We start from the raw sequence: 19,851 nt of genomic DNA, 5'->3' as shown, positions 1-19,851 counted from the left end.
GCAGACTGTATCAATATACATGTTTACTATTGATGAATTCCCCAGAAACCTCCACGTGTAATTGTACAAGAAGAAATGAGTTTCTTTCGAAAGAAATTTTCTACATGATTCCCATCAAATGTATAACAGTAATTACTAAACTATTAATTATGGCAATGTTACTTCAATAGAATCGAATTAATAGACAAATCTTTATGTTATGAATCTCTATCACTGACTCTTTTTAAAAAGCGTTGATGATATTTCTGATTTGTGCTTTCAACGACACGAAAAAAATATCAACTTTGAACTTAAAGATCTTGGATTGTCGTCATGGTTACTTTTCTCTGCACTGATTGCGCGCCGAATAGATAAAGAATTGATTCCGGTCACGTTCAAAAGCGAGATACCGGCAAAAAAATGCTGATGCTGACACATTGTCAAACCTATACTACCCCAGAACCTCTGAAAAAAAGACTAAGTAAACAACGAATGAAAATCAACTACAAACAACAGGAATTTTATACTCGAAAGTACCGAACGGTTAGCAGCTACTGCGTCTCGACCGCCCCCTGCATGGTAAACAAAAGTTGCATGGTTTTAAGTAAGCACAAGCCTACCGATTTGGTCGTTTTAGAAAAATCTCGATATAGCCTTTTGAAGTGGGGCGTACGGTATTTTGGAATGCTGAAATTGTTTCGGTATCGAAAATCTATGAATTTCTGCTTCGGAATTTCGGTATTATAAAGTTTTTACCACCTTTTTCGGAATTCATACAAAAAAAATCAAATTATACCCAAAAAAATCGGTATCGGAATTGCAAGAATTTTTTTTACGGAATTTTGGAAATTTCAGAAAAATTATTCGCAGTATTTCGGAAATTGCAAACCCCCTTTGAAATTATTTTCGTTAAGGAGCTATAATGTAAAATGCAAACATCAGACTGAGTGTTATCTTTTCCAGAAGAAGGCTTTGTGAAAATATGGTATGACTGAAAGAAAAGGAAGTTCTCAACTTGGTTCTAAATTCTGACTTGTTCTTCAAAGGAAGATTGTCTACTGGGCATCATATCATATGTCATATCGCCCACAAAGAATCAGTTCCCTGCTTCAGTCTTTATTTTAAAGACTGGGTCTGTAAAGCTAAATTGACTCCACGCAAACGTTAAAAAACTGATTTTTATACATCTTCATTAGAAGGGAGGAAAGGAATTGAAAGACACGCTAAGCTCGCGACTGATCTCGCATCTTTGTAGCCAGTATACCTTCCCACCACAAACCAAATTTTTTATGTTTTAAGCGTTAAATCGCGATAAAAAAAGCGGTTTTCTTCGTGTCTAATAGGCTAGTATCTTTGCGGCTCTTGTTTTTCATTATTTCACCCGGTCACGGGTCTTTCCGCAATATTTTACACCGGTTCCTTGAAAAAAGCGCATTCAAGCGAAGTAAACAAACTTTCCAAAATGGCTGCTGGTCAGCTGTTGAAAAAATAAAAAACTGAACCATCTCACAAAGGAGAAGAAACCAGCAATTCTTCAGTTTAAAAGATGAATCGAATAGCCTCGTTGATATGGCTTGCATTTCAGGTAGTTAAATTTCTTTTTATTAGCATTGTGACCCTCCTTTTTGAAGTTTATTTTTTACTTTTTCTTATGTTTAAAAAATCTAGTAGAAATCTGCTTTCCCGGGGGGGGTACTAGGGCAAAATGGGTTACGGGGATGCTCCGCTGGTCAGGGTACCTTTTTTAACCTCCACGAGTCCCAGGTAGGGTCGCAAAAACACCAAAATAGAAAAATCAGTCCCTCGTAGGGTGCCTATTTTTGGAAAATTTGGGGAAAAAGTAGAAAATTTGAGAAAATTTTGGAATTTCAGTCCCATTCAGGGTCACTTTTTTCGCAAATTTCGAGTCCCACGTAGGGTCCATTTTTCGAACCTCAGCGGAGCACCCCCGTCGGTCGACAAGGGTAGTACCCCCCCCGGGTCTGCTTTTTACATTTTAACCTTTTTATTTAGTTTTTACCTGGTACACACATTTTTGTTTTTAGCCTGGCTTGTATTTCTTGTCTTTGAAATTTGTCTTTTCCACAAGAATAATATTTTCATAATGTTTAGAGAACTTGACCAGGTCACACATAAAATGTTTTGGCAACAAACGATCTTGACCCTTTCTTTCTTTCTCTTATCAGTGGAGCCGCAAGTGGTTCTTTGTCGATATACTTTGTGATACTTCTATCCTACTTCTATGTTTATAAACATTCCCTCTCCAAGTTGAACGATAAACTATTGCTAGAACTCTCGAGACAAAACATCTCAACAAGATAGCTGTAATGACAAGATGTCAATTAATGTAATTAAAAAGTGTGAGTTGTAAAAATAATTACCTTTTATTCTGAATCAGTTGCTCATGTTTAAAACGATAACAGTTTTGTAATAAAAGTGACTTGTGTGGGAAAAATACGAAACAACTTGGGCTGGTTTCCATCAAGAAACAAACAGACTAAATTGCAAAAATGGCGCGAATCTGAAAAAAGGGTGGATGCGGTAGCACTTAGAATTTGAATAATAAACATCGAATCAATGAGGCGGCAACTATCAACGCCCTTTCCATAAGTCCAGATGTTTATTTACGGAAGGCCCGCAATCAAGCCAAGTGCCAGTGTAAAGTAATAAAAACCAGGCTTGATTACGTAACGTTTCAAAATGAGCACGCTCGTACACAGACCTCTTTTATAATTTTGTGTGCTTTTGAAAATCAAAACATCTCATTACTTTTTATGATGCTGTTGCTACTGTTATCATTTATGACGTTGTGCACATTGCAATAAAAAAATATGTTTTGTTATAAGAAGCAATTATAGTTATTTGGTTCAATTGGTTCAGTCAGTGTAGACCTAAAGCTCTAAAACAGCATCTAATAACATGAAAACCAGAATATGATTCTTCAATTGGAATCAAAACTATAAAGTGCACTTACAAACATCAATTTGTCAGATCTAACAAAATTAATAACTGCACTGTCATCATTGACAATAAAACAAACGATTTTCTGTCAAGAGCCTGGTAAACATTCCAACAACATCCATCGAAATGATCTATCACAGCTCAGTCTACCATTTTTAGCGCGGTCCGGGGATTGAGCCGAGAACGCTCCGGGAACTCCTGCACGGGGTGAAAAACTGTCAATCATTTTCTCAAGTGAAGAGTACGCGAAGCAATTCTAGCTTTACGATAGTGCCGCGGGTCATCAATGGATAGTATTCAATTGTCATTATCCCTTTATAGCCATAAGGTCATTATCCCTTTATTTTCATTCTTAGAACTTTTGCAAAAAAAAGGAAAAATAAAAAGTTGTATTTTTTACTGCTCTATTCACATACTGAAGTTGAAAGATCTTCTATGTGGCGTTTTTTTGCAAACTTCAAAAAACTGATTTTTGTCCTGCCTTTGCGGGACTTTGGCTTAAGTGCTTGAGTGCAGCATAGGGTACAAAGTCCAAACATGCGTTTCCCGTAATTTTTGTGTGAAGAGCTAGGTCTATACTGTCAGTGTATCAAATCTCTCAGTTTAGCTGACACTTTGGTATCTTCGTTGCATCACAGCGAAAGGTTTGTTTTTATTTTAGTTTGTATCTTTGAAAGACCCCATCGGATTTAGGCAGTGGTGTCGGATTTGGGACCTCTCACAGTACTGTACGTCCCCATCCTCAGTGTATGTCTTGCAACTTCAAATATTCAAAATACTTTTAAAAGTCATGCAGGCTCAGTTTTTGGTATCTAAACATTGGCTCTATTGTTTGAAAACAATAGAATGCTAAGCATAATGCAAGCCTGATGATGTAGAGGGAGATATATGCTTATAAAAAGAAAAACATATAATACAGTACACAACATATTCTGATTTAAATCCATTTAAAGATTCTATGAAGACAAAAGAAGAAATTTGGGCGAATGGCCAAAAAAGTTTTTTAGGGGAAATTTAATTTGGCGGATGGACAAAAAAAACTAAATTTAATGGGAGTTTAATTTGACGTTTGCTGAAAAATTTATCCTTAAAATGGCGTAAAAACAACAAAAATAATGTAAAAACAGCAAAAAAAATGTAAAAACAGCAAAAAAAATGCATAAACACCTTCAAAAAGAGATTATATTTTCAAAAAATTTTATTTGGTGGGAATTGGGGAATTTAAAGGGACATAACAGTACTTGCGAAATTTGTAAACAAACTGTATGCAGCAGATACAAAATCAAAACAAATGTCACATGTCAAAATAAAAAATCAAACCAAATATGGCTAATTTTGATTGTTAAATTGTTTTACAAGTTTGTTTTGGACACGTGATTTTAATTGTTCTCTTTAATCACACGTGGTTCGCGCAATGTTTACATTTTACAACTTTAATGTCCCTTTAATACAAAAAGGTCTATTGAATTACAAATTACTTCAGCATTACTTTCATTACTTTCCCTAGGCAACACTTGTAATGTAAAAGACAAATCATATATTCAATTATCATTAACAAAATGTATGCTGGTAATTAGTCATTCAAAGACAGTATTTCAATTGGTGTTAACATTAAAGATTTTTGGCATTAGAAACAACAAGGTTTTAGTGTACTGGTGTAAACTGTGACTTGTGTGTAATGCCGACATACCTTGTTATTTTGATACTGCCAGAGTGGGCTGGAGTTTTTAATTTATTCAACATGGTATTGTGTATAGCAAAAGTTCTATTGCACAGGCTACGTGCATTTGTAATGGGTTTTCCAGACCCAGTGTAAATAGGATATGATGTCTTAGGCATAGCAGGCTAATTTAACCTTAAATTAAAAATGGCAAAAGGCAAATTGAAACGGCGACTGCATTTCTTCTGTTAAATAATATTCAAAATATGTAAGAAAGAAATGACCAGTCAGAACAAAATTCATATATCCAATTTTCTGGAAATAAACACAGGGTATTGGTAATTTTACAGATCAGAAAAGATTCAAAACCAAGCTCTAAGAATTATCTTGAACAAGCCTAGATAGACAAGAATCACGGATATGCTTGAAGAAGCAAAAATTCCATCAATGACAGATAGACTATAAAACTTAGCCAAAAGCCACCAAAAATTTAGTAACACCTCATCGTCCAATTAACCACACTCAATATCTCTCTAGAATCAATCCAGACAAACCAACCTTATATAAATCCTTTTTATCTTTTTAGTTTAGTAACTTTTTTTTTTAATTTATAAAGATTTAATTTCTTATTCTTATTCTTACTTTTATTTCTTATACATTATCATGATATTGAAAATAAAAGTAATTAAAAATACCTAATAAAGTGAAAATTTATAACTTTTCTTTTAACCAAACGAAATACTTGCCATCCAGACATCCACTACACTGTAAATTATACACCATTCATTGACTGTTTATAACTAACTAAGAACTTTTATAAATCTTATTTTACCATCTGAAAAACTTAAAACACTTTCCATATTCACAAAGTAATATCAACCATTTATTCGGAGGAGAACCTTGCTATAATATTATCATTATATCATGCCATTGGACATTAGACATTAACTCAAGCTTGAGATCACCAGTGATGGTACAAAAGTACAGTACAGTACAGTTGGCCATTCGTCGCATCAAAATAAAAAAAGCTTCAAGCTGCTTCAAGTCCATTTTTGTTCTTTTGAGAAAATTGACTTTAAATAATTGTTCCTTAAAAATCATTAACATTTGCAATATTTTTGTGTTAATAAATAAACCTTAAGACCAAAGTTGTTTTTGGAAAAGGCGATGATGTGATTTGATGATGTGATTTAAAGGGGAATTGAGGTTTGCATTTAGCCCCTGCACTTTTTTGCCTAAATCATAGAGCAGAAAAAATGCAATCAAACAAAAAAAGAACGATTCAAAAATCTGTTTTATTTATCTAATTATGAAGCTTAAAAGTTTGCTCATTTTCGGCTCTACAAAGGAGAGCAAGACACTCCGACCCCTCTATTTCGTGACGTAATGAAAGCGAAGGGGAAAGTATTAAATTATTATATTATTTTTCTGAGTTTTTCTGATTTTTCTGAGTTTCACTAGAGACAACAATCGTCAAAGGACTCGTCTGAGCTGCTATCTAGTGATGCGGATAAACTACTAGTTGTAGACATTTTTTACAAACTTCTTCTTTCTTCTCAACGTGACAGATAAAAAACTAAAACACTGTGCTGTTTATTTGTCTTTTTTACTTTATGTAATAAGAAACCTACTCGTATTCACTACGTCATACGTTTTTTATAACCATAGAAACTACAAAGAATTTTCAAACAGCTGTTATTCGGTATAGAAAAGAGTAAGCCCCTATAAACCATATATTTTTAGAATCGTCTTAATGAGCTCTTTCATATTTCATTATCAGTTTAGTGATGATTTCCAGACCCCCTTTAAGCCTTTTTTACCCTGAAAATAAAGTGAAAAGTAAAATTTTTATTTTTCTAAAAGCTTAACCCTTTCGATCCGCACATTATTTTGGTAGGTTCCTTGACACCTAGGCGAATGCGATGAAGAATGACTTTTTTATAGTTTTATATACACCTGTAAAACTATAAATTTATATATTGAGTCTGAATACATATTCGAAAGTTAATGATATTTTGCTCCTAACAACCAGCCTAGGTTGCCTAGCAACCAAATTTTCTGAAAAATATTTTCTTTTTGTCAATTTTCAACTTTGGAGTCATCTGAAGAGTTGATTAGTTGAGTTTAGACTCCAAATATCCACACAAATAAGACCAAATTTAGTACTGACCAAATGCAGAAAAAATATTTGAAGAAGCTTGTCTACTTTCCAAGATATTGTAAGAAGCTGGAAGTCAAAAGTGCTAAAAATGGATAATTTTTCCTTAGAAAATTAGTACGCCTATTTTAACCTGTGATAGAGACAGAAAAATTCAATACTTTTGCTCTTTCAAACTACTCAAAACACATTGTTTTCAGAAGGGTATATTTTCTTGAGACCATCTTTGGTGAAAATTTCATAAAAATCTAGCAACCTAATCAGATTTTATGGTAGTTTGTTTTTGACGGGTCAGCGCGGATCCAAAGGGTTGAAATTAGGTCTGTTTAGGTTGGTTTTTGTTTGATTTAAGCCAACAAATTTATAAAAAATGGGGCGTAAAGCATCGATATGGTCATAACTCAATTTTCCAATTTTGGACTTAAAAAGCTTTTTTATTTTGATGCGACAATATATCCCCTTCTAATTCTGTCAACCGTCTTTAGACAACAACAATAAAGAAGGTCAGCATCACAATTGTTTCTTTACTTAGCAGTCAGAGAAGAAAAAAATTTTTCAATCAGTTTTTCTGCAATTCTTTTCTTTTTCAATATTTCTCAAATCCCTAAGGAAGGATGTTGAGATAACGAGGGAGTTGTCACCATATCAGACCAAATTCCAGTATAGTATAACCCTAATTCAGCTGACAAAAAATTATTCCCCTTAGAATTGCACAAGAAAACAATGTCATATTTCAAACTTTTGGACCTGATTTTTAGTGGCAGAACACTTGTTTTTACTACGTGTTGCGAAACAGCTGGTCTAATATTTACATATCATAATTTTGTTTTCATACTCTAAGTTCTAAGTGTAATGTTAATTTGCTGTGATAAAAATTTGCTGGAATACTCCTCCCTTATTCTAAAGGAGTCTTATTGACCATTTTGTAACCACTCCTTTTTGACAGGAAAGAATGATGAGATTTTCTATATTTACGACCTTTTATGACAAGTGCCTTAAAATAATGTAGGCTGCAGGCAAGTCATTAATAGCACGTTAGTGAATTGAAATGTAAGATCGATTCGAAAAGATGACTTTTTAAATATTTGATCCTCATGAAAACTCATTAGTTATTTTCTACATGCAATGAGAGAATCTCCTGGCATTGCTAACTTGTTGGAAAAACTTCTGCAAAGATAAACTGTAAATTTTATCAAAGCTGTATACCTTACTTATTGGAACTAATTTTCTCGGGAACTAATAACTCTGTTGAAAAAAAATATCCAAAAAATTGTATTTCACGGGTTTTTGTCTTTTGCCGTTTTGCCCTTTTATGGATAAATTTCTTTCATTTTCCTAGGAATTATTCAAATTTTTTGATAAAATTGGAAAAATTGTACTTCGTGGGGATTAATTTTCGCTGTTGTTAACTCTCGAAATTTTTCGCGGGTTCAAATTTTCGCAATTTTGACGACAAACCTCAAAAAACGCTTAAATAAATTCCTGCGAAAAATTAGTTCCAATAAGGTATTTTAAACAAGCTACCAATTTCCATATTTATTGACAGTCATATTTTGATTTGAAAGAAGACTGTTGTTGATGGAACCTGACTACAATGAATAAAATTTTTCGGTTTATGTAGAAAATATGCATATTTGTCTTTCAGATTCAATACTCACTTGGAAGTGTTCAACTTGCAATTTTACATTTACAAGGTGAATCTGGATCAGCTGATATATGTGCTGTTTACAATCCTTATTACGCAGCTATTCCCACAACAGTTGAAAAGACTGTAAGTAATAAAATGCAAAATTTTAGTACTTTGTATCATAGGTTTTGGCAGAGGAAAATACCCTAATAAATTGGTTCTTTAAATAAATTATTTATTTCCAATAAATTGACTACTTTAAAGTCAGTTTTTAATAAAGTTTTCAAAGAGCTACAAATAGTTTCCAATGTCTGAAAGTCTTTTACTATAATGTGAAATATTATATGGTATTGCATGGATATTCTTTGGATGTATTTTATCATAACTTTCAAAGGCTGCAAATATCCTGGATTAAATGAATTTTATCGATTTTTCTTTTCAGGAAAAGCTGACAGTTTTGTTTCCAAAAGATGAAACTGGTTGTTCAGATTATACTGAGAATGCAATGGAAGTTTCCTCATTCATTTCCACGGAAGGGAATTGTTCACACTTCCAAAAACTTCAGAAAGCCTACAGTGCGCATGCCAAACAAGTCATACTACTCAGCAAGACTGGGAATACAGACGTAAGTTGATATATATGTTCTTCACATTTACAAATCAAATTAAGTTCTTTTTTGATAGTTAATGGACCATGGTCATTACGAAAGAATCTTTGGGTTAAATTTCAGTTTTAGCTGACCAACCATTGAAAAGAATTTTTAATTTAGTCTTGACAGCCAACTATTCGTCATGATAAGTTAACAATCAATGGTTTTAAAAATTTGTAGTTGTTAAACATGATATCTTAATGTTTTAGGATTTACCAAAAGGGACTGCTCAAGAACACAAACAAATTCATCTGTCAGTTGGTTTGATTCGAAACTCCACTTTAAGTGCTATCGAAAAGGTATAATGATGTATTTATGTTTCAGATCAGGATTCAAGTGCCTTATCGCGTATATTTTTACTTTTCAATCACAATGATCACAATGATTCATACGGTTTGACAGGTTAATATCTTCATTTTGTAGATTCTTCATGTGTTTGTTCGTTCATTTCGTTTAATCCTCAGACGAAAAATGAAACAAATAAGGACATAGACTGTGTCAGCAATGGCAAAAATGAATTCGTCTGATTTTGAGTGGAGTAAAATTCTAGTAGCTGTTACCTTAGATGCTCGTTTTGTACTAACACCGTTTTGATTTGTTTATTCCAGGTCATAGGGGCACCACTGCAAGCTCAATTATATCATCCACATGATCCAGTATTTGATCCAAACTTGGTGGTCATTTGGGTGATTGCAACTTTCACTGTGGTTGTGGGTGCTTACTGGTGTGGATTAGTCTTTGAACGCAGGTAAAAAATGATGATTCTAAAATTCACTGCTTTGGGCCAGTTTTGATATTGGTATAGATTTTCTTGCCAACATACAAAGAATTCTCGAGTAGTTCAGCCTATTAAACATTAAGTATGCTTTCCTTCAATCAGTGTAAAAAGTTCTTCCTTCTCAGACGGATTTCCGTGTCAGCGAAGTACAAATAGAGGCTTTTCCATCTCGAAATTCAACAAAGCTCTGCAAAATTTCGAAGAATCTTGCCCTATTTGTTGTTTAAAGTCCACTTTGCTTTGGCCACTGTTCAATAATATAAAATAGATAATGTAAACCCTTAAAAATCGTAAATCATATATCTATAACCCTTAAAAATCTGAATATGATAAATTGACCAGTGAGTAATATGAGTTTTATAATTCTTGAAGCTCACGGAACAACAATAATGCAATCGACCATAGTTTTTATGAATTGGAACAATCATATGCAGACTATCGTAGAAACGACAGGTATTTATTTATTGATGGAGCAAAGTAACCTATTTAAAATAAATTTGAATTAAAAAACCTTACTAGGCAATTGTAAAACTGTAATAGAACACCAACACACAAACGAAGGCTGGCATATGATAATACTTAAATTGATTCTTACATAATATGCATAAATATTAAAACTTTTTAATTTTACCTTTAAAACATAAATATCTTAACAATTTATTTTATTAAAAATACAATTATTGGGTGTAATGCAATGGTTCCATCAAATGTGATTTTCCTGGCTCTTTCTTTTCAGCGAAATTGAAGCAGAAAAATTGGAAAAGAATGGGGGAATTCCCAACGAAGATAACGAGATGGGAGAATTCCCAATCACCACCATCATGATTGTGGTCTTCATCGTTTTGATTTGCACCACACTTCTTCTGTTGTATTTCTTTTACAAATATCTCATTTATGTGGTCATTGGGTTGTTCGCCATTGCGTCAGTTACTGGAACGTTCACTTGCTTGTCTGCTCTCATGTCCCTCATCAATTGTGGTAAGAATGTGTAGCCATCCTTGACCCTGCTACGTGAAATTTTCAGAAGCACTTTTTAATAGAATCTACTCCAGTTTACTTGAACCATGGAGGTATAAAGAAAAACAGGGGATGTGTGTTATTATAACCAAGCTCGACTCGTCCTACGATAAAAAAAGTTACCAGGTTTGCATGATCATAATCTCATATATCGTGCATTTTTAATGAGCTCTTTTGTTCATTGGTGAAATCCTATTGGCTTAATTCAGTGTTAGAACTTTTTGGACTAAAAAAGACCTGTAAACTTGGAAAACTTTTATCAAATGACAAGATTTGTCGATGTTTTCTTCAAAGTGAACTCTATTGCTTGATTCTTTCCTCCAAAATTCTCCTGTGACTTTTTGTCTTAAAATTTATTCTGAGTGTGCGAGCAACAAAGACAACTTGTTCAAAAATATGATAAAGTCCTTTGAGAACCAATAGACTTTGCAGTGCAAATTTTTTCAATGTCACACTAGACATTTTCATTGCGTTTTATTGACTTTTATTTTATTTTTAGGGCGTTGCCGCATCCCAGAGAACAACCTTCCACTTTTCAACGAACGATTCGAAATTCGTGAAATCATTCTTCTGCTATTTTGTGTTGGTCTTTCAGCATTTTGGGTGGTTATTCGCAATGAAAGGTGAGAGCTAGAATCTGAGAATGTATCTATGTCTGTATGCCACCTCAAAACTTTGGGGCAGGCTGGGTACTTAAAAAATGGTCCGATTTGATTGAAATTTTGCACACTTGCTCCTTAGCTAAATATCTGGAGATATATTTTTCATTTCTTGAAAATTTTAATCTTTAGGGGCGTGGTCACGAGTTTTGTCCCTAAAACGAGGTTAAAGCTTTGGGGCAGCCTGGAGACCTCAAAAATGGTCGGGTTTGGCTAAAACTTTACACACTTGTTCCTTGGGTGAATATCTGCTGTTGTTTTTATTCATTTTTTGTAAATTTTGATTGTCGGGGCCTGGGGACCAGTCTACTTAGATATCGTTATCTTATATCAAAACTTTTATATTGATGTTTACAATCGGGCCTACGAGTAATTTAAAAAATACTGAAGTTGAGCCAGTGCGGTTAGCACGTTCCAAAGTTATTTACCGAGTTTAACTCATATCTAAGGTCTTTTTATTTTGAACACCTTTTCAACCACATGGTAATTATACTCTTTTTTTCAATTAAGACCTTAATTATGAGGATTTGTGGCCGCTAAAGATCTTCTTTTCTAATCCAGATTTTATGAATTTAATAAGGTTTCAAACCCTAGAGAAAATGAAAGAAAAGCTTGTCAAAATCAAAAAGACCTACTAAAAATGTTCGAATTTCTTGAGAAACTGCTACCTAAGGATCAATGAAAAAAGCTCGACGCTTCAATGGAAAAAGAAATCGTTCAGTCAAATAAAATGAAATAAAAAGTATGCTTGATTGTTGGACCTACCGGGAGGTCCTTTAATTTGACCGTTGTCCGTTCGTCTGTTACAAGCTTTTCTCGGGATTGGCTCATTAGTTTTTTTTAATTTTTTGCACAATGATACAAAATGGCAATGCCTGAAAAGTGACGGAGCCCGATTTTTAAAAAAAAATTTTGGGGGGCAAATTTGGGCCAAAAACTACCTAAAAATAAGGTTTTTTGGACTTGGTGCAAAATTGCTTCATTAGTTTTTCCTGATTTTTGGCAGAAAGATAGAGTGCAAGGTACCCTAAAATGTGGCTGAAGTAATTTTTCTCGGAAAATTTTTTTTCGTCGTCAAATACGGATTTTCGCAAATTTGGGCCAAAAACTACCTAAAAATAAGGTTTTTTGGACTTGGTGCAAAATTGCTTCATTAGTTTTTCCTGATTTTTGGCCAGAAAGAAAATGGAAGTGCAAGGCACCCTAAAATGTGGCTGAAGTAATTTTTCTCGGAAAATTTTTTTTCGTCGTAAAATACGAATTTTCTTTTTTGGGGGAAATTCTGTTTTACCATTTTCCTGTTAGCAGCTTTTCTCGGGATCGGCTCATTATTTCTTTTTCATTTTTTGCACAATGATACAAAATAGGAATGCCTAAAAAGTGACGGAGCCCGATTTTGAAAAAAAATTTGGGGTAAATTTGGGCCAAAAACTACCTAAAAATAATGTTTTTTGGACTTGGTGCAAAATTGCTTCATTAGTTTTTCCTGATTTTTGTCAGAAAGATAGAGTGCAAGGTACCTTAAAATGTGGCTGAAGTAATTTTTCTCGGAAATTTTTTTTCGTCATAAAATTTTCAAAAAAAGACAACCAAGTTACACAATGATAAAAGAAAACAAATCAGACGTTTTTGCATTGTTCTAAAACTTATTGTGTTTAATCAATAAAAATAGTAAAATGTAGAACACCTACTTTTATCTGATTTTTTATTTTTGTTTTGAACATGGACCAAATTCCAAAGATACACTATAAAACTTATAATTTACAAAGACTTCTTCATCAAGTGCATTAAATGTGATATTCCTGTCAAAAGTATTTTTATGTTGTGCGTTTCGGTCATGTCCTGCCTCTAGACCATGGTGTACTTTCGTCGTCTAAGGATTGATCGTTTTTGTGGGATAGCATAATCTTCAACCATAACGCTATCAGCAAAGTCATCGTCGGAGAGTTCACGTTTGCCGAACACACTTAAGGTTTCCCAGCGGTTGGCACCAGTACATCTGACTATTCTTCCATCGCCGCGAACTTTCTGTTCTCCTGGTTGCATTCCTGAAATGTTAGAGAATGTTAAGTTGATGATGTTGTATGAATATGAATATGAGTATTGTTTTCATTACCAATGCCTTAAGCTTTTCTTAAAATTTGATACGTTTTGCGAAATGTTAGAAGTCTCACTTCAGTAGTTCCTTCGTCTTTTACACTTTAAATTGTGCTATATTATGCTTATTCATACACTAACTTTGTGTTCAATTTCACCGATAAATTCTTTTTTTTAAGTCAAATGTCATTCAAGTGAGTTTGACCGACTTACCTCCGGGACAAGCTGCTTCCAAAGAAACAATAAAAATAGTAGCCAAAGCAGCGAGAACGATAAACCGATTCATCTTTTAATATTGTTTTTTCCTGTGTCTGACGTTTTTGCCTTCCTATTGAAATGTTGAGTCGAATTCGAATGATTTGATTCTGATTTTTGGTCTTTTTATACTGCTCACAACAGGTGAAGAGTGAAGCCTTCATTTTTTGAAAACATTCCAGGGACTTGTAGAGTTACTGAGCTTCTGTATCTACGTATCAATAAAATATATTGAACAGGTTTTTCGGTTCGCAGCCGGCATGCTGTCTATTGTGATAATCAAATCACTTTTTCTTGGATTTTTCATGGGGATACCATTTGGGGAGAAATTGTGAAAAAATATAATCATTTTTCAATAATATTTTGAGGTTCGCTTAGCACGAGTTATTATTGCTAAACCTGGAAATTTTCATTGCATTTATTTATTGGTAAGGGGTATTCGGACACGGGCTGGCATATTTGCTTTGAATTTTTTAAAGTAAGATCCGATTGAATTAGTAAGAGCTCCCTACGGTACTACCCAATTTATTATTCTTATTTGACGGTTTTGATTAGATTCTTCAAAGACAAAACAAAGTCTCAAAACTATTACATAGTTTTTTCATTGCTTTCAACTATTTAAATACATTTTCTTAATTTCACAATTTTTCACCTGGCTACTTTCTCATTGGCCTTACCCCTTATCAAATCTCGATGTGAAACAAGGTGTGGCCTTGCCTTAGACCAGAAGAATTTCATCAAAGTCCTGTTGATGATGGAATTTTGATATCCTTTTTTTGGTTTTGCGAACATCCACATATTCAAAACTTTCGGTTATTCGAAGTCAGAAAGCATTCCCCTTGGAACTAACCACTCAAGTCATGCATACCTTAATTGTAAAACAAACATCGCGGAAATATTCTAAGCTGAAAATTACGCTAAATGAGTGGTTTTTCTAACTTTGGATATTCAAACCCCTCCAAAGATTACTTAGAAAGATTGTTCTGAAGTTTTTCTTAGCTTTTGGTGAAATTTTAGCTTTTTGTTCCTGAAAAATTTCGTCAAGGCCGACGAGGACGTGTCGTTAGAGCTTGAAAAATGGACCCTGTCAGATATAAATATTTGGTAATTTGGGACCCTGTCAGAAAGAAAAATCGAATTTTTTTTAGATATCTTGGGATTCTAAAAAGGGACCTTGACCAGCGGTATGTCTCCGTACCCAATTTTGCCTAAGAGCCCACTATGGGTGTAACACATACTTATAGAGACTACTTACCCTCATCATAACATCTTTGATACCTTTTTTTTGTAAGACTTTTTTATAAGAACAGTCTTTTAAGAGACTGGCAATTGACTGGAATGTGACTGGAATTTTTCAAATTATTCAGAATATAATTCGAGAAACTAATTGAGAAAGTAATGGCTTATTTTTTCTCGTAAAACTCCACGATGTATAAATAGAGGAGGAGTACAGGAGAACAGGATCAATTAAAATCTCTGACTGTATTTCTGATTTTTCTTTCAGTTATGCTTGGATATTGCAAGACTTCCTGGGCGTTTGCTTCTGTATCTCACTCATCAAAACAATCCGCCTACCTAACCTGAAGATAAGCGCTATCTTACTGATAGCGCTCTTGTTGTACGATATCTTCTTCGTCTTCATCACTCCATTCTTCTCAGCGCGCGGTAAAAGTGTAATGGTCGAAGTTGCTACAGGTAAGGACTCGTCATATTCCTTATTCTATACCACTAAGAATTTAAATTAAGAAATATGACAACCAGTTTGTAAACAATTTTCGATTCGTCATTTATCTTTATAGTTGATTGGACTCTAATCTCCTCCTCATTTTTAATACTTTCTGAATATTTTCCAAATAGTATTAACCCTCACGAGTTTAGTATCGGACATCGGGCATTGTCCGACCTAAATTGCTCCTTGTCCGACCTACTTCAATTCCTTAGTTCGAGCCATGAGCAAAATAGTCCGGGATTTGGGGAGGTCAACTATGAAAGTCGGAGAGGTATATGTATATGTATAGCGCAGTGACTGAATTTTATGAATTTACTTATTGGCTCTTTCAAATTTTCCGAAGTCTTTTTGTAGGTTCAGTTTTCAGTTTCTAATGTCTAAATTCCAAACAAACTTCACTCATTTATTTTACTTTTTACAGGGAATGGTAGTAAAGAACAATTACCAATGGTCATTAGGATACCAAAGATCGTCAAAACTGCTCTCTCGATATGTGAACGTCCTTATTCATTGCTTGGTTTTGGAGATATTCTATTGCCAGGTTTGTCCAATGTTTTATATATTTCTTCCTATATAGCGTTGTGATATAGTGGTCATTGACGTTGGTTTTTGAACAAACGACAGAGGCTCGATTCCCAGTTTCTGTGACTATGAGTAAATGTTCAATTTACATCTGTATTAAGAAAAATTCTTTGCTTGCGTTATCGGATCGAAGGCTCCTCTTTCGGTACCCAAGCCTAGAGAGAGAGGCGATACTTTACTCCCTGGATTTCTCCAGTTGCTCTTAACCTTTCTTTTTACTACACCTTGTCGACCGTAGCCGCCAATTGCCGCGCGGGTATTTTTTTGTTCGTTTTACAACCGTAAAACCGTCCAAGTTTTTTTCACACCTATAAACAATAGAAAAAGGTGTCAAAAAGGATTGGATTGAGTTTAGGCGGATGATTAAATAATTGAGAGGCACGCGTCTGACCGCGCAACTACGGTCGAAAAGGTTTATTTCTGAGCACTGATGCGTATAAAGTATCATTCATGGTACCTGGGAAAGGATTACTGTAACTTTTGATTCTTCTTTCTATTCAGGCCTATTTGTGGCGTTCAATCATAATTTCGATGTTCTTGCAAAGACCAAATACAAAGTCTACTTCCTGGCTACTAGCATAGGTGAGTGCAAATTGTTTCAATAGTTATTTTTGAACGTGACTTTTTTTACTCAAACTTACTCCTGGATCCAGTAAATGTGCTTTCTTACAAACCCTGTCACGCTGCTGCCTGGTGAGAGAAGATTCCTCTCTATATTTTTAACATCGAAATGTCAAACTAAATTAAATACGATTTAATTGCGTACGGGGAGTTGTCTACAAATATTTGTTTAGTGAATATTCGGGTCATCAGAGGTCTTCCATGTTTATTTACTCGCTCTGAGCATGATCAATAGAATAAATAAGAAGTGAAACATAAAAAGCCTCGCGATGTGTAACCAAATCAAAATAAAACTTTCTTTAACGATATTTCGACCTCTTACGTGTCTTTTTCAAAATTTCTCCCGACTGAACATGAAAAAGACACGTAAGAGGTCGAAATATAGTTAAAGAAAAATGTGTTATGTTTTATATATAAAGATATTCAAATGACATTGCTCTGAGCCATCTTCTAGAAACGCTATCTAACACAATGCAAATAGGCCATTTCACAGTCGCAAAGCGTAATGGATAATCGGGACCATTGCGCGCTAATATTAATAACGACTTACTGATTGATCCAATGTTTTGAAAATTTTTGAAGATTTTTGCGTCTAACCAAGGAGAAACCGTTATCGGGGCGCAATCAGTCCTGATTACCCATGATCCATTTCGACTGTGAAATGGCCTATGGCTTATGCTTTTTTTTCAGGTTATGGAATAGGACTTGGTATTACATTCGTAGCACTCATTTTGATGAAGGAAGGACAACCAGCCTTGTTGTACCTAGCACCTAGTGTTCTCATTGCGTGCACGTTCGTCGGTTACATTCGAGGCGAACTCAAAAATTTGTGGAGAGGAAGAGTAGTAAGTTATTCTTCTGTCTCATAATTCCTTGACCTTGATTTTGGACATGCACTTGACGCTCTCTAATTTGATTGAAAGGATTTTTGGTTTTATCTACAAGAAAGCTTAACTACTAGTAAGAAGTTTCTCTTATCCGATAAACAAAACAAAAATATCGAATTATCGAGCTTCGGTAGAAAAATTTAACAGTTTATTAACGGAATTTAATGTTGGGACTTATCTAAAAAAAAAAGATTCGAATTCGAGAGTGTCAAATGTACCCACCCTTACTTTGCAACGGGGTTGGGTTCTAGTGAACAAAAGTCGAAAAAGGGAAATTACCATTAACTATAATGTCAATACAATTTATTTGATTTGATTCAGTCGCATCGACTCTAAACCTCATTTACGCGCGATTTAATAGTTGCAACAATGAAGTGAAATGGTTAGTTCTCCGGAAGATTGAATTGAAAATTAATTATATTTTTTGAAGGCGAATAATTTTCATAATTACGTATGCGAAATACGTTTGATTAGAGGCATGCTTTGTGTTTTGTTAATTCGGGATTTACTTTCTCGTTTGCCAATTAATGTAACTTGTAAACAAGTTAAATGTAACTTGTAAACAAGTTATTATGTTGTTGTTTTTTTTGTAAGAAAAACAAAATGGTGCTCTAAATATCGAAATATTACAAAGTCTTGTTCTAAACTTCCTTTTCCTTTAACTCAAAGTGCAGTTTTAGTCGTTAACAGTGAGGTCTACGTAAAACTACATAAGTCTTTGTCTTGGCAGGTTGAATTGATACCTGAAAATGAATAAAATTATCACAATTACTTATTCCTACAAAAAATGTTCCCAAATGTAATATGATGGAGTTTGACAAATCAATATATGATTTTACCATTCCCTTTGTTTTAGGATATCCCATATGCAGAGGATAATGAAGAAGGGAATATTCCTGCGGGAGAATCATCTGCTCCAAACAACGAACAACAAAACTTACTGTCGTCTGATAACGCACAGCAAAACTATAGCAATTGAAATGGATTTTTGTGATATTTATGTTTTACCAGGGGTACAAGAGTTGTTCTAACGCGTGTCAACTTAATATTTTTCCACGTCTTACTTATGGACTTGTTTGCCATGGCCATTTTAGGTACCTTATTACACGAATATTACTAGGCAAGTATTCAACGGCCTTGAAATTTACACGATCTGAAATTAACACAAATTTTTCCGATTTTTCAAGGAGACAATGGCTGGTTTTAATCAAGGGGGTTTTTATTAACACGAAATTTTTCAATAATAAAATGACTAGTAATATTCGTGTAATAAGGTATTGTCTGACTTCCTTTGAATTTATCTTTTGATTTAGGAAATTGTTTACTCATTACTTACTTTCATTGCGTTAGTATTTGTTTCAAGAATTGAATTTCTTAAAGTTGTTATCTGACAAAATGCTGGCAGATAATTTTATCATTTTTAGGATCAGAGTTATTTTAATTTTATGGCTTCCTTGTGTTATCAAAACAAAAAGGATGCTGTTAGGAACCTCTCTAATTAGATGTGGACGTCAATTAACAATAATGATTATCTTTAATTGACTATCCCGTTGCGAAAGTGACATTTTCGAGAATTCTACTTTGGGTATATCATTCCTCTTAGATAGATATTTAGTTCCAAGTGTAAATGAGTAAAAAATGTTTCAAACTGAATCACCTGAAAAGTGCTTATGCTATTTCACTGGACATACAGACCAGAAACATTAGTTTGTTTGGATCATAGCGGTAAAATTACAATTACTCTCGTATGTATTTAGCTTTTGGTTTCCATCATCTCTGCTTGAGAAATTTGAGACAAAGTATTTTTTGAAAATGACTGAAAGAAAATTTGAGAAGAAAATTGGCATTTGCTCAGGTGTATTTATTTCTTGAAATTAATTTTTCTTGAATGATGCATTTTCGTGAAATGTCTTGATAACTAGACGCCTTTTCCTAACGTATATTTTCTTATGTAATATATTTTTATAAGAATATGAATAATCCTTTCATCCAGGTCACACATGGCTGCTGATAACATTGTCTATGCATTTGAGTACACGTTTTCTTTTATAAGAACAAACTATATAAGAACACAAATCTCAAAAAGTTAAAAACATCCAAAGGCTTTAAAAATTTTGGATGTTCTTATTAAAATCGTGTATTACAAATTGCTTTTTACACAGATGAAGTAAGTTATGGCCAGGTTTGAAACG

At 33.9% G+C, this 19,851-nt stretch overlaps 1 protein-coding gene across 2 annotated transcripts; it reads left to right on the top strand.

Moving 5' to 3' along the window:
* The first annotated feature begins 1,427 nt into the window (after window positions 1–1,427).
* Window positions 1,428–18,756, top strand: LOC136810371 (signal peptide peptidase-like 2B). Of its 2 annotated transcripts, XM_067066927.1 has the most exons (13): window positions 1,438–1,564; window positions 8,404–8,529; window positions 8,828–9,010; window positions 9,244–9,333; window positions 9,643–9,782; window positions 10,185–10,265; window positions 10,549–10,790; window positions 11,329–11,452; window positions 15,345–15,535; window positions 15,991–16,110; window positions 16,653–16,733; window positions 17,463–17,617; window positions 18,516–18,737. In XM_067066927.1, the coding sequence occupies exons 1-13, from the start codon at window positions 1,526–1,528 to the stop codon at window positions 18,636–18,638; spliced, it is 1,695 nt and encodes a 564-aa protein (XP_066923028.1). In that variant the 5' UTR covers window positions 1,438–1,525; the 3' UTR covers window positions 18,639–18,737. The 2 variants fall into 2 exon arrangements, with proteins under 2 accessions (XP_066923029.1, XP_066923028.1); XM_067066928.1 differs by lacking the exon at window positions 10,185–10,265 and having other exon boundaries at window positions 1,428–1,564; window positions 18,516–18,756.
* The last annotated feature ends 1,095 nt before the right edge of the window (window positions 18,757–19,851 follow it).

Source organism: Clytia hemisphaerica, unplaced genomic scaffold, assembly GCF_902728285.1.
Source record: "Clytia hemisphaerica strain Z4C2 unplaced genomic scaffold, Clytia hemisphaerica genome assembly, whole genome shotgun sequence".
NCBI classification, from domain to species: Eukaryota; Metazoa; Cnidaria; class Hydrozoa; order Leptothecata; family Clytiidae; genus Clytia; species Clytia hemisphaerica.
This window is presented reverse-complemented; position numbering and strand designations above follow the sequence as displayed.

What these genes read in the sequence shown, in the direction of transcription:
- LOC136810371 (XM_067066927.1), top strand. Translation starts at nt 1,526, where the DNA reads ATGAATCGAATAGCCTCGTTGATATGGCTTGCATTTCAG. An exon ending in GACTATCGTAGAAACGACAG is followed by an intron (nt 10,266 to 10,548) that starts GTATTTATTTAT and finishes CTTTCTTTTCAG; the next exon opens with CGAAATTGAAGCAGAAAAAT. An exon ending in CATGTCCCTCATCAATTGTG is followed by an intron (nt 10,791 to 11,328) that starts GTAAGAATGTGT and finishes TTTTATTTTTAG; the next exon opens with GGCGTTGCCGCATCCCAGAG.